This window comes from Mesocricetus auratus, unplaced genomic scaffold, assembly GCF_017639785.1.
Source record: "Mesocricetus auratus isolate SY011 unplaced genomic scaffold, BCM_Maur_2.0 Super-Scaffold_15014, whole genome shotgun sequence".
Classification (NCBI taxonomy): Eukaryota; Metazoa; Chordata; class Mammalia; order Rodentia; family Cricetidae; genus Mesocricetus; species Mesocricetus auratus.
Genome location: NW_024429186.1, coordinates 38199246 through 38214642, shown reverse-complemented (window position 1 = coordinate 38214642; position 15397 = coordinate 38199246). Strand labels below are relative to the sequence as shown.

General features: G+C 38.0%; 1 protein-coding gene across 20 annotated transcripts in view; it reads left to right on the top strand.

Annotated features, from left to right (window-relative positions):
- Gphn (gephyrin) overlaps positions 1 to 15397 on the top strand; it is a 364069-nt gene that overhangs the window by 335014 nt on the left and 13658 nt on the right. For all 20 annotated transcript variants that reach the window (XM_040742859.1, XM_040742856.1, XM_040742855.1 and 17 more), the window contains one exon: positions 4721 to 4808. In XM_040742859.1, the coding sequence (XP_040598793.1) occupies positions 4721 to 4808 (88 nt within the window). The remainder of the gene's footprint in view (positions 1 to 4720; positions 4809 to 15397) is intronic.

Here is a 15397-nt window from a genome sequence, read left to right as displayed (position 1 = left end):
GTCATAACTGGATGCTGACACATAGATGATTGCGGATAGATCCATATCTTTTACCATGCACAAGACTTAAGTCCAAATGGATCAAAGACCTCAACATAAACCCAACCACACTGAACCTCTTAGAATAGAAAGTGGGAGGCACCCTTGAATGCATTGGTACAGGAGACCACTTCCTGAACACAACAACAGTAGCACAGACACTGAGATCGACAATTAACAAATGGGACCTCCTGAAACAGATGCTTCTGTAAGGCAAAGGACACAGTCAACAAGACAAAATGGCACTCACCAACCCCACATCTGACAGAGGACTGATTTCCAAAATATGCAAAGAACTCAAGAACCTAGTCACCAAAACACCAAAGGATCCAATTAAAAAGTGGGCTATAGAACTAAATAGAGAATTCTCAGTAGAGAAGTCTAAAATGGCTGATAGACACTTAAGAAAGTACTCAACATCCTTAGCCATCAGGGAAATGCAAATCAAAACAACTCTGAGATACCATCTTACTCGTGTCAGAATGGCTAAAATCAAAAACACCAATGACAGTTTATGCTGGAGAGGATGTGGAGAAAGGGGAACACTCCTCCACTGCTGGTGGGAGTGCCAACTCATACAACCACTTCGGAAATCAGCATAACTCTGTATTTTGATTAGTTTTGGTTTTCCTGTAATCATCTCTATCAGCTGCAAAGAGAAGTTTCCTTAATGAGGGGTAAAGACTACACTTACCTGTTGGTATAAGGACAGGTATTTATGAATTGTTAGGGTTTATAATGGTTTAGTAAATTAGTCATTGTAGGTTCTCCTCCTATAACAATGAATTCACTAGCACTGAGTAATTTACCTAGTTTTCTAATACCAGGCATGTTTTTCCTCTTGTTGAATGGGTCTTATGTCCAATTAGAGAGCTGTTGGTTACAGTCAAGGTATGTGTGTCGCTCTTAGGGTTATCTAGCCGTGCTGGTCATTGGTGTGTTTCATAGATGCCCTAGCTAGATAGGACTGCTCCTTTGAAACATTACATGATGCCTTAGTAATTTTGATTGGTTTTGGTTTTCGGTAATGGTCTGCCATGAAAGCTAGTCCTCAGGAAAGAGGCATTCATCTCAGTTCCGAGCAGAGGTCTCTGGGTCCTGTTTCTGAAGTGTATGGTATCTTAAACAATAGGGACTATACCTTCCACCTCTGGGGGGGCATCCACAGGCAACATCAATAGCCTGTATATTTTGGGAGTCTCTTGGACAGCCCTGACCAGCAACTCAAAAGAGGGCTTCTCATGCCTAGTATTAGGTAGTCTTTCAGTCTTGGAGGATCCACAATCAGCCCCAATGAAGAAAGCTCATTAAAGCTATATATGTATATTTATATACAGAATTATATATATTACAGTGGGGTTTTTTTGTTCCTGTTTGGGTTTTTCATTTTTTTGTATTTGAATTTTCAATACAGGGTTCCTCTGTGAAGTCCTGGCTGTCCTAGAACTCACTATGCAGACCAGGCTGGCTTTGAACTCACAGAGATCACTTGACTGCCTGGCATGGCTTTTTGTTGTTTTTGTTTTGTTTTGTTCTAAGGTAGTTAATAATATGATTCCTTGTGACTTTTCCAGACCTCCTTGTTATTATTTTACTCTTTTCTCTCCTTCTTCACATGTCCCCTAGCAGATCTCTTGGATACTGTTAGTCACATTTACCCACCTCCCACCTTCTTCTGTATTTACCTTGCTTCCTGTCCCTCAGGGCACCCCTTGCTCATTCTGAGCACTTGGAAATTTATAAATCCTAAACTTTGTTAATGGCTTTGTCTTTGGTCTTGAATTTTACAGCAGACTGCACAGTAAATCAAAAATAACTTTCTGCTACTCAGGACTATAATCATTTGTAGTGAAGACAACCATTCAGAAGCAAAGGCATTTTAATGAAACAGGAGCCTTCTGAGATCAGATTTGTTGGTTAGCAGAACATAACCTTGGCATATTCTCTAGACAGCATATTCTTCCTTCCCAAAAACTGACTAGTAAGTATATACAATCTTTAGAAAGTCACATTAATTCACTGATAGGTGTATTTTGAGATATAGTTCTCCTGTACCTTTTTTCCACCTATGTTTTTAAGTCAGTCTCTCCACAGTAGCTTTAGAATTAAACAATTACACTGATATTACAGCAAGTACTGTAGTCCGAGAAAGGGTGAGAAAATACCACAGAATATTTTATGACCACAAATAGCACATTTTTTAAAGATGGAACTAAGTAAATGAAAGCCTGATTTTTATGCTTCTTTAACAAGAGATTTAGAACTGAAACAGTGGCACTGACACTGGTTGCCATCGCCCAGGTTGAAGATGAATGTCATGGCTGTAGGTAAAAGGTAAGATCGTCCCCCTCCATTTAGGTCAAATATGTGAATGATTCTGATGTTCAGAAAGTGAGAGGAGGCTGGGGACATGGCTCAAGGGTGAAGTGCTTGCCACACAAGCATGAAGACTGGAAGTTGTAGCTCCAGAAACCAGGTAAAAGATGGTGACCACTTGTAATCCCATCATGCCATTTTCAAGGGAAGATATAGATTAGGCATTAAGTAAGCTCTGTTTTTAATTGAGAGAACCTTCCTCCATATAAAAGATGAGAGTGATGGAGGGAGACACCCTACATCAACTTAAGGTCTCCACACTCAACATACACTGGTGTGCCCATGCATAATCCCACACACTTGAAAACCTGCATACCTACACAAGCATTGTGGTAAATGTTATATGAGAAAATAGTCATTGTTTATATTATTTTCAATGATTTCATGGATTCAAAATATCTGTCTATCTCTGTGTGTGTGGTTTGTTTTAGGAGGTGGTTTTTGTTTGTTTGTTTGTTTGTGAGTTTTTTGGGGTTTTTTGTTCTTGTTATTCTTCTTCTTGTTTGAGACAGGCTTTCTCTGTGTAGTCCTGACTGTCTTGGAACTCACTCTGTAGATCAGGCTGGCCCTGCCTCTGCCTCCTGAGCACTAGGATTAAAGGCGTGAGCCACCACACTCAGCTGACTCAGAATATCTTAGAACTAAAAGAAACCCCTAATGTTACCCAGTCCAGTCTTTCACTCAATGGAGAATGTTAAGGAAAACCTCTTTCATCTAGTCATCATGGTTGGTTTTTTTTTTATTATTTTAGTAAAAGTTTTTCTTATGAGGCAGCACATTTTCTTTTTAGATACTATAATTATTACAGTGTGGATATATTTCCATGACACTGAGCCAAATATCTTGTTTCTTCTAAAATAAGCTGCTTCCATCTTTTATATAATGGCCTTCCAGATATTCTGTTGTACAATCCTATTTCACGTTACTTAGTTTTCTCTTCAAGTGTCATTTATCATCATAAAAATATTAAATGCTATGTTCTCTTTCATTCTCAGACACTATTATTTGTTGTAATATCATTATAATTGTTTATTCACAAAGCTATTGTAGAGAGACTGACTTAAAAACCAAGATTAATCTGTCACATTTACTGAGGGCCTACCATGAGCCTGGATAAAACAAGAATTTGTGATAGGGCAGTTAGTTATATACACTGACAGCTTTCTCCATCCAGTTTTTACTGTAACTTGTGACCTCTCCTGTTCTTTTCTTGTTTTAACTTTGATGTTAGCATTGCCCTGCCTGCAGTTTTGCTTATTTACATTTACCTTATGAAATATCGTATGCCGTTTTTTTTCAGTCTTTGATCTCTTGAAGTATTTTCTTTATAATTAACAATAAAATAGAATTTGAACTTCAAACTTAAACTTCTATTTTGCATATGCTTGGATTATTGTTTGCTTTAGTATAAAGTTTACATAAATGATGTTTTGCTTCCATCTTTGTTACTATTTATACAATTTTATTGTCTTTTCCTGACTCTGTTGTTGCTTGGCTCCAGATACCATTTGCTGTAAAAAAAACAGCTGGTAGCTACTAGCTACTAGCTCTGTAGTTTCAGGACAGCCAGTGCTACACAGAGAAACCCTGTCTTGAAAAAAAAAAAAAAACAGAAAAATGTGTGTGTTTAAGCAAAGGGAAATTGGAAAATAATCTTCTTAATAAACAGTCCCTATAGAGACAATGGTGAGAAAATATTTCATATGCTTTAAGTATAATTTTTTCATTTCATCTGTGTTTAGAGAATGGGGTGGAAGATGAAACAGGACCTCACTGTAGCTCAGAGTAGCCTAGAGCTTGACACAATCCTCCTGCTTCAGCCTCCCATTTGCTGAGATTACAGGCATAAGCCATCACACTTGATCCTTCAATATTTGGCATGTCCAAATGAGATTTATATATTTAGATCATGGCAGCTTTCATCTGAAAATGTGTCTTTAAGAATATGAATGTTATGGTCACTTAGAAAAATAGCTTAAAAATGGTAAACTTGAATATCTCCCTATGCCTGTCAACCTCAGTACTCCCTCCTATTCTGCCTACTTTAGAGCATTTTGAAATTAATTCTAAACTATACTGCATTGTTTGAATAAAAAGCCCTGTTAAAGTGCCAGTAGCCACTACTTCAGCATTTTACAAATGTCCTTTTTCCACGTTAATACTTACACTCTTAATTTTAGAGACCCATTTGATTCCCACTTAACACAGAATAATAATGTAAAATCGGGATTTATAAATTATTTAGATTTCGGGTAATACTGTACATTTCCTTTTTATGTTAACATATTTGTCTTTATTTTCCCAGCCCAGATGACTTACTCAATGCCTTGAATGAGGGTATCAGTCGTGCTGATGTCATCATCACCTCAGGAGGTGTATCGATGGGGGAAAAGGTATGTCTCATGAGATTTAGTCACTTTAATGTTTTTACTATGGTCCACTCCTATGCTTTAGTGTTTTGATTTGATTTCTGCTCCTGTCATAGCAAACTCTGACCCAAAAGTAATGTAGGCAAAGAAATAATTTAATGGTTTACACTTCCAGGTCCATCATTCAAGGAAGTGGGGTCAGGAACTCAAGCAGGAGTTTGAAGCAGAAATCATAAAGGAATGCTGCTTGCTGGCTTGCTTACAGATCCAGGATCACCTATTCAGAGACTAGTACCACCTTGTGGGTGGGCCCTCCTACATCAATTAATAATTAAGACAGTCCCTCACAGAAATGCCCATAGAGCAACCTGAAAAAGACAATTGAATCTCATTTTCCAGGTAATTTGAGGCTATGTCAAAGTGATAGTTAATGCTAACTAGAATAGGTAGGCATCTAGCATTCGTATGTAGAACCCTACAAAGCTGAAAGCGTGAAGACGTTAGAAAGTGCTGGACTTTCTCAAAAAAAGCTGTCAGGGTGCTTACATCAGGAACAGCCTGGAAAAGCCTCCAGATTGTAGACTGCTTTTTTTCTCTTTCCTTGGAGACATTTGTTTTTCACTTACTTTTACAACATTAGGACTTACTTTATATGTTACATTTATGCCCAAGATAAAGATCTACCTTTCTTCAGTTTGAATATGACCTCCCAGATAAAACCATCTCACCCATCATATTTTCTTTTATTTTTATTAATTTATTTATTTTATATCCCAATGCCTCTCCTCCCACCCCCTCCCCCACCCCCCTTTATCCTACCCAACCTCAATTCACCCTTCCTCTGTATTTTCTCAGAATGGGGCAGGCCCCCCAAGGGTATCAGTAAAGGATAGCATATCAAGCTGCCATAAGACCAAGCACTTCCCCTGTATTCAGGCTGAGCAAGTCAATTTATCATGAGGAATAGGTTCCCAAGAGCCAGCCAAAGCATTAGAGACAACCCCTGTTCCCATTGCCAGGAGTCCCTCACAGAGACAGGGGATGTCTCCAATGCTACACAACTGTCACGTACATGCAGAGAGCAATGCAGGCCCCCTAGTTGTTGGTTCAGACTCTGTGAGTTCCCATGAGCCAGGCTAGGAGTTTCTGTGGGTTTTCCTGAAATGTCCCTAACCCCTCTGACTTATTACTATAGCTCTGTAGTAGATCTTGAGATCAGAGATAGTTATACCTCTAGTAGTTCTATTATTGTAACAGGAGTGTTTTAACTATCCTGGATTTTTTGTTTTTTTCCCATATGAAGTTGGGAAAAGGTCTGTAAAGAATTGTATTGGAATTTTGATGGAGATTGTATTGAATTTGTAGATTGCTTTTGGCAAGATGATCATTTTCCTATGTTAATCCTACTGATCCATGAGCAGGGAAGATCTTTCCATCTAATGATGTCTTCTCAAATTTTTTTCTTCAAAGACTTCAAATTATTTTTTAAAAGATTAATGTATTTATTATATATGCAGTGTTCTGTCTGCGTGTTTGCCCTCAGGGCAGAAGAGAGAACCAGATTTCATTACAGATGGTTGTGAGCCACCATATGGTTACTAGGATTTGAACTCAACCAGTGCTCTTAACCTCTGAGCCATCTCTCCAGCCCCAAGACTTCAAATTCTTGTCATATAGGTCTTTCACTTGCTTGGGTAGAGTTACCCCAAGATATTTTATATTGTTTGTGGCTATCATAAAAGTGTTGTTTCCCTGATATCTTTCTTGGCTTATTTATCATTTGTATATAAGAAGACTCCTGATTTTTTTGAGTTAATCTTTTGGTTTTGTTTTGGTTTAATTTGATTTTGGTTTGGTTTGAGGTATTTTTGTATTTTCTTTTATTGAGCTATACATTTTCTCCCACTCCTCATCCCTCCTTCCCTCTCCCCTTCTACCTGCCCCCCATGCTCCCAATTTTCTTAGGAGATTTTGTCTTTTTCCCTTTCTTAGGTGGATCTATGTATATCTCTCTTTGGGTCCTCTTTGTTACCTAGGTTTTTGGGGGTTGTAGCCTGTAGGCTAGTTGTCCTTTGCCTTATGTCTAATATCCATTTATGAGTGATTACATCTTATATTTGTCTTTCTGGGTCTGGGTTACCTCACTCAGGATGGCTTTTTCTAGTTCCGTCAATTTCAAGATGTCACTTTTTTACCACTGAATAGTGCTCCATTGTGTAAATGTACCACATTTTCCTTATCCATTCTTCAGCTTAGGGGCAGCTAGGCTGTTTCCAGGTTCTGGCTATTACAAATGATGCTGCTATGAACATGGGTGAGCAAATGTCCTTGTGATGTGAGTGTGCATCCTTTTGGGTATATGCCCAAAAATGGTATTGCTGGGTCTTGAGGTAGAGCGAGTCCCAATTTTCAGAGAGACCACCTTACTGATTTCCAAAATGGCTGTACAAGTTTGCACTCCCACCAGCAAGGGAGAAGTGTTCCCCTTACTCCACATCCTCTCCAGCATAAACTGTCATCGGAGTTTTTGCTCTTAGCCATTCTGACAGGTGTCAGTTGGTATCTCAGAGTTGTATGGATTTGCATTTCTCTGATGGCTAATGCTGTTGAGCATTTCCTTAATTGTCTTTTGGCCATTTGAGATCCCTCTGTTGATAATTTTCTGTTTGGGTCTGTACCCCATTTTTTATTGGATTATTTGGACTTTTAATGTCTAGTTTTTTGAGTTCTTTGTGTATTTTGGAAATCAGTCCTCTGTCCCATGTGGGGTTAGTAAAGATCTTTTACCATTCTGTAGGCTACCATTTTGTCTTGTTGACCATGTCCTTTGCTTTACAGAAGCTTCTCATTTTCAGGAGGTCACAATTATTCATTGTTGCTCTCAGTGCCTATGCTACTGGTGTTATATTTGGGAAGTGGTCTCTTGTGCCAATGCATTCAAGGTTACTTCCCACTTTATCTTCTATGAGGTTCAGTGTGGTTGGTTTTATGTTGAGATCTTTGATCCATTTGAACTTGAGTTTTGTGCATGGTGATAAATATGGATCCATTTGGATTCGTCTACATGTCAACATTAGTTATGCCAGCACCATTTGTTGAAGATGCTTTCTTTTTTCCATTTTATAATTTTAGCTTCTTTGTCAAAAATGAGGTGTTCATAGATGTGTGTGTGTTAATATCAGGGTCTTTGATTTGATTCCATTGGTCTACCTGTCTGTTTTTATTTATGCCAATACCAAGCTATTTTCATTACTGCAGCTCTATAGTTGAGTTGGAAGTAAAGTATGGTGATGCCTCCGGAAGTTCATATATTGTACAAGATTGTTTTGGCTCTTCTGTTTTATTCTGTTTTCCCATATGAAGTTGAGTATTATCCTTTCAAGGTCTATGAAGATTTTTTCTGTGATTTTGATGGGTATTGCACTGAATCTATAGATTGCTTTTGGTAAGATTGCTGTTTTTACTATGTAACTCCTACATATCCAAGAGCATGGGAGATCTTCCCATCTTCTGATATTTTCTCCAGTTTCTTTCTTCAGAGACTTCAAGTTCTTGTCATACAAGTCTTTCACTTACTTGGTTAGAGTTACCCCAAGATATTTTATAAAGTTTGTGACTGACTATCATAAGAGTGTTATTCCCCTGATTTCTTTCTCAGCCTATTTCTCATTTATATATAAGAGAGCTACTGGTTGGGTTTTTTGGTTTGGTTTGGGGTTTTTTTTTTGTTGTTGTTGTTGTTGTTAGTCTTGCATTAAGCCACTTTGCTAAAGGTGTTTATCAGCTGTAGGAGTTCCCTGGTAAAATTTTTGAAATTTCTTATCTATACTTATCATATCATCTACAAATAACGACAGTTTGACTTCTACCTTTCTAATATGTATCCCCTTGATCTCATTTTGTTGTCTTATTGCGCTAGCTAGAACTTTGAGTACTATAATGAATAGATACAGAGAGAGTGGACAACCTTGTCTTGTTTTAGTTGAGTTTCCTTGAGTTTCTCTCCATTTAATTTGATGTTGGTAGATTACACTGACAGATTTTCATATGTTGAACAATCCCTGAATCCCTGAATGTCTGGGCTCTCTGACAAAGCCCACTTGATCATGGTGTATGGTCATCTTGAATTTGGTTTGCCAGTATTTTATTGAGTATTTTTGCATCAATGTTCATGAAGGAAATTGGTGTATTCTTTCTTTGTTGAGTCTTTGTGAGGTTTGGTTATCAGGGTAACTGTGGCTTCATAAAAAGTATTTGGCAATGTTCCTTTTGTTTCTATTTCATGGGATAATTTGAGGAATATTGGTACTAACTCTTTGCAAGTTTGGTAGAATTCTTTCCTGAAACCATCTGACCCTTATATTTTCTTGGCTGGGAGACTTTTAATGACTGCTTCTATTTCCTTAGGGGTTATGGGTCTGGTTTGTGGTCTCTATCAAGAAATTTTTCAATTTATTTTAGATTTTCCAATTTTGTGGGGTACCGGGTTTTGAAGTATGACCTAATGATTGTCTGCATTTCCTCAGTGTTTGTTGTTATGTACCTTTTTTCATTTCTGATTTTGTTAATTTGAATATTTTCTCTCTGCTTTTTAGTTTGGATAAGAGTTTGTCCATCTTGTTGATTTTTCTCAAAGAAGCAACTCTTTGTTTCATTGATTCTTTATATTGTGCTTTTTTCTACTTTATTGATTTCAGCCCTCAGTGATTTGTGATCACAAATGTTCATGAGAACAAATTCAGTAACCCGAACAGAAAATAACTGCATTTCCATTCACAAACTTTGGTTTTAGACTCTTTGAGAACAATTTCAGTGTGCAAAAACCATAGAAAAAGAATCCCAACCTAAGACTATTATTTCAAATTACATCTAGAAGGAAGGTATTAATAATGCAGATACATATTTTTGCTACACATAAATAGCTTTGTAAGTCTTTCCTCAAAGTCTCTCAGAAACCTTTAATACCAGGTAAAGCATTTCATACAGATATACCCTTGAAATCCAAAGGCTGGGTTTGGAATATGTACTGTGGGAATGCTGTAAGAACTGATTTGCAACATGTTTCCATTATCAAGTTGCTCTCAATATCACAAGAGCACACCCTAAAGTTAGGATTGTTTAATGTTAAATGTATTTCCAGGGATTATTTTATACTAAGAATTTATCTTAGTTCTTAAGGAGCTAATCGTGGGATAATGCCACTGAGCAGACCTAAGGTTTGTCTTTTCTAGTACCCCTATAGAGGCAATAGCACACACAATCTTGACAGTTGTGACTCACATCTTATAAGTGAGTCTAATCTATTACTGATAACAAAGATGCCAGCTGTCTCAGGATTTTATTTAGAAGAAAACAAAGCTAATATAATTACGCACAGTGATTTTCTTTATTTTACTATCTCTGTATCAAGATGCTTATACTAGACCTTTAATTCACCCAAAGTATACCTGATCATTGTTCAGTTCTCTTAGAGCTGTTACTGGAATTGCTAGGGTCAGAACCTCAGCCCTGGCAACCCTAACTGTCAAGGTTCAGTCACCTGTCTTCAGTGGGCTACTTAAAGAAACAAGCAATGGTGAAAAGCAGAAAAAAGAGATTTATACAATGTGACCACACTGAGAATAATCAGGTCCTGTAGCCTCACAACCCCAAGTCTACTTTCAAGACCTTGACATGAAGTTTAATTATAAGATGTAAGCATAACTAAGCAGTCCTGATCAAGGTGTGGCCCCGCCCATCACTGATTATTATTAATCCAGTTCCAGTCTCTTCTGCAAGGTGGTCTGGCAAGTTGTCAGAACTGTGTGAATTCTCTTTTGGGGAGACAATTTCATAAAAGTTTTGATCAGCCACGAATGATGGCATATACTTCTAATCCTACCTTTTTGAGGCTAAAGCAGGAAAACTGTGACTTTGAGAACAACGTAAGAAGTCTTGGTGGTAAAAAAAAAAATTACGAAGAGTTTTATCAAATCTCTAGAGAGTTCTTGTAAAGCAAACTGTGTTAGTCACTTTTTATCACTTCCATAAACACTTGATATCAACAATGTAAGGGAGATGTTTTATTATAGCTGTTGCTTCAGAGGTTTCAGTTTATCATGGCAGAAAGATTCTCATAAAACAGACCACTCACAGAAGGTGACCAGGAAGCAGAGAGATGTGTCTGCAGCCACAGAGCTTTCTCTTTTCCCCTGTTATTCTTTCTAATAATACTCAATTTCAACTCACAGTTTTTCTCACGTAATGACTCCTTTGTGGAGACAACCTCACAGATACTGCCTGAGTGTTTAACTAAGTTCCTAGGAATTTATCACTCCAATCAAATTGATGTAAGGCTTGACCATCACAGTTGCTGATATAATTGTGTTAATACCAATTTACCCGTAGGAATCTAACCTAGAGCTAACTGAGCATCTCTGCTCAGACATGGCAGCTCCTGCCGTGAAACCCTTAAAAGAACAGAACTTCAAACATCCCAACTGTTTCCACTATCTCTTCTCATTAAATTTGAGAACAAATCTGTGGTCTTCTAAAGGCCCCCTAGGAACTTTGGCAATAATTTGAAATATAAAAGTACTCTAAAATTTTCTTTTTCTTAAATTTAAGACTGAATTTTAAAAAGCTAAAAAAGTTACCTAATTTTTCAAATCAACAACAACAAAAAGTACTTGAAAATAAGCACAGGGACCAGAGAGGATTCTGTGTATGTATTAGAAAACTGACTACTCTTCCAGAGGACCCAGGTTTGGTTCACAGCACCTACACGGTGATGCTCAAAAATCTCTAACTATAATTCCAGAGGCTCTCATGCCCTCTTCTGGCCTCCACAGGCACCAGGCATACAAATAAACATGCAAGCAAGACATTCATACACATAAAATATAAATAAATAAATCTTTTTAATATGCTTATAAATAACATGTTTGGGAATGTTTCACTCATAAGTAAGGGATCTTTGTTCTTTGTTGTGTTTCTTTAACCAGAAACAAAATAACTATAAATCAAACAGGAAGATTACATGAAAATAGTTTTCATATAGTAGAAAACATTACTTAACATCAAAGATGCAGTAGTTGGGTGGAGGCTCAATTAATAAGGTGTTCTAACACAGGCATGAGAACCTAAATTCAGAGCTCCAGAGCACAAGTAAAAGCTCAACAGCACAAACTTCCATACCAGAACTGTGGGGCAGAGACAGGAGGATAGGGTCCCACAGGGTCGGTGGTAAACCCCACTCAAAAGCTATATGGAAGCCGGGCAGTGGTGGCACATGCTTTTAATCCCAGCATTCAGGAGGCAGAGACAGGCAGTTATCTGAGTTTGAGGTCAGTCTGGTATACAGAGCAAGTTCCAGGACAGCCAGAGATACACACAGAAACCATGTCTCGAAAAAAATTAGAAATGATAATAATAAGATAGAAAAGGGCCAGTGAAATGGTTCAACATGTAAGAGTGCTAGCTCCCAAGACTAATGACCCCAGTTTGAGTCCCAGAACAGACAAAGTGTAAGTATGGAACCACTTCCCTTGAGTTATCTGACCTACATATGTGCCCCTTAGCATGATCACATACACACATGCTTGCATCCACCCTCGGCCTACTCCTCTCTCTCATTCTCAAGAATTCTCTTAAAAGGTGGAAAGCAATTGATATCTAAAGTCAACCTCTGCCTCCACATGCATGCTACCACCACCACCAACTTACATACACACACACACACACACATTCATTAAAATTGAGTTAACTAAAATGATATTATATTTAAGACTTTGCTTGGGCATGGTTTTTGTAAAACAAGGGCAATGAAACTCACTTCTAAAGTTTTGACCTCTCCATAGCATATAAAAATAAGCAAATTACATTCTTAAAAATTTGTTAACTTAAAACTATAGTTAGCAGTCAATGATTTAGTATTAAATCTTACATAGAAATTATCTAAGTATATCTGAGTTATTTACTAGTTAACTTACTATCTGCTGAAGATATCAGCTTATTTAGTAACCTTGAAAATTTACTTTCAAAATGACATAATTCACTCTCCTCCCTCAATATTTTGCATGCCTGAATCCCTCTTGTCCTGCAGTACATCACCACCTCTTCTACAATGGTCTTTCCTAATTCTCTAGCCCACCTTCCAAGTCTCTCACACAGTATCTGGTTGTTCCATTGTAGCATGTACCACAAATGGCATTTATTTTGTTAATCTGCTTGCAAAGGATTGTTTTCATTTAGTCAAAATATATAATATAGTTTCCTTGTTTCAAGGTCATATCTGCCATTATATCCTCAGCACACAGAATTCTTGATACTTAATAAGCATTTGGAAACGTTTGCTGAAGCTGACTATTATAGCAGCTGCCTATGATTCCACCACGGGGAGGCTGAGACAGGATCTTGAATTCAAAGCCAACCAGGGCTGCATAAATAGATAACAAAGAGAAAGAGGACCTTGTCTCAAAAAAAAAATCACAAATCACCCAAGGTGTTGGAGCAGGAGGTATGACACAAAAGACCAAAGACCCAGAAGCCAAGCATAAAAGAGTAACTGAGAAGCTAATGAAGCAAGCAAATCTTTCATAATTCTTAAGAAGTCAAGGTCTAGTTGGGCATGGTGGTGCACAGCTTTAACCCAGCACTTGGGTTGCAGAGGAGGCGTATCCGAATTTCGGGTGAGCCTGATTTGTAAAGCAAGTTCCATAATAGCCAGGGTTACATGGTGAGACCCTATCTAAAAAAAGAAAGAAGGAAAGGAGGAAAGAAGAAAGGAAGGAAGGAAGGAGGAAGGAAGGAAGGAAGGAAGGAAGGAAGGAAGGAAGGAAGGAAGGAAGGAAGGAAGGAAGGAAGGGCTTTCCCTAGAAGAAAATATCTGGAAAATATCTCAGATTTTATTTTAAAGCCTTGAAGGCAATGCTCTAAAAACAAGGACAAAGAATCGGCCTTTAGAGAAACCGAAACCCAGTATAAAACTATTTCAGCTAAAAGAAAACAAATCTTTTCTGGAGGAATATATCATTATCCAGAGATTTCTGGCAAAATGTCTTGAAGTTGAGAGAAGAAATTTTTATAAATGAGCCATAGAAGTGATACTGATATTTATATTGTCTCACATGAATCTTTAAAAAGCTGTTACATATTTAAGAAAAAAAATAACAAAAATGATACTTTAGAAATTGAAATCCATAAAAGCGTTTAAGAAAACAATAGAAGATATGTAACAGAGTGAAATAAATATGGTAAAGAGTCTTAGCATTTATAAATAAAGTTAAGAGAAAGTGAGCATGAATTGTATTTTAGAAATAATGCAGAGGTGTGTATGTGTTTGACTGTGTGCACACTTGTACTCTATCTTTCTTGTTTGTTTGTTTTTAGGTAAGGTATCTCACTGAACCTGGAGCTTACCAGTTTAACTAGGTTGGCTGGCCAGCAGCTCCAAGGATCTACCTGTCTCTGCCTCCCCAGAGCTAGAATTAGAAGCATGTACCACTAAGCCTGGCTTCCTAGGTGGGTTCTGGGAATACAAACTCAGTTCCTCAAGCTCATATAGGTGCCAGTTCACTGTCTGAACCATCTCCCCAGCCCGACAAAGAAATCACACCTGGGTGACCCTTGCAAAACTACTGAAAGCCAGTAGCAATGAGCACAGTCACCAGAGTGCTTTACCTCAAAAGTAAAAATAAAACTAACAAATTGTTTAAACCTAAATGATAGAACCCAGAAAACAAAAACATAGCATAGCGATTCCAAAGTTCAAAAAAGTGTACTGTCAGTAGAGAACTTAAATCCAAGAAAGTATCCCTTTGAAAATTAAGGTAAGGGAATGAGATGCCTAGTCAGTCAGTGTTTACCATGTAGGTGTGAAGACTGACTGAGGAGACAAAGGACTGTTAAAGAGTGCTAGAAGATTCCGGACTCTTAGATATGATGTTTATTAATAAAACTCAAGGCTTTGTCCCAAAAAACAAGAATATGCTGAAGTATTAGAAAGTGAGTTGGAACTGGGTGGTGGTGATGCACGCCTTTAATCCCAGCACTCAGGAGGCAGAGTAGGCTGATCTCTTCGAGTTTGAGGCCAGCCTGGTCTACAGAGCAAGTTTCATGACATCCAGGGCTACACACAGAAACCCTATCTGGAGACACACATCCCCCCTTTAAAAAAAAAAAAAGAATGGAAGGAAGACAGAAAGAGTGTGAGTTGGTCTGACATGTCTCAAGGATCTTACTCCTTCGGGGAGTGTAGTCGACCTACCAGGAGCTGACTCGACTTCCCCCAGAATCCATCAGTTGTCTTTAGTTTCTCAGTTACAGGTGAGCTCATAAATCCACCCCCACTCTGTGATTGACCGTTGATTAACTTGATCTTAAGAGTTCAGATCTTCTGCAGGCTACCACCACACCTGTGAATTCAGGAGTACATCCGTCCTGTCATGTGCAGAAGGCACTGTATCACTCTGTCCTTCCAGACGTCTGGCTCTTACACAATCTTTCTATCCCCACTTCTTCAGTGGTCCCTGAGCCTTAGGAAGTGGGTTGACACTGATGGTCCATCTGTTGCTGTGCACTCTATTGACACTCCTCTGCACACTGACCAGTTTTGAGTGTGTATTAACCACTGT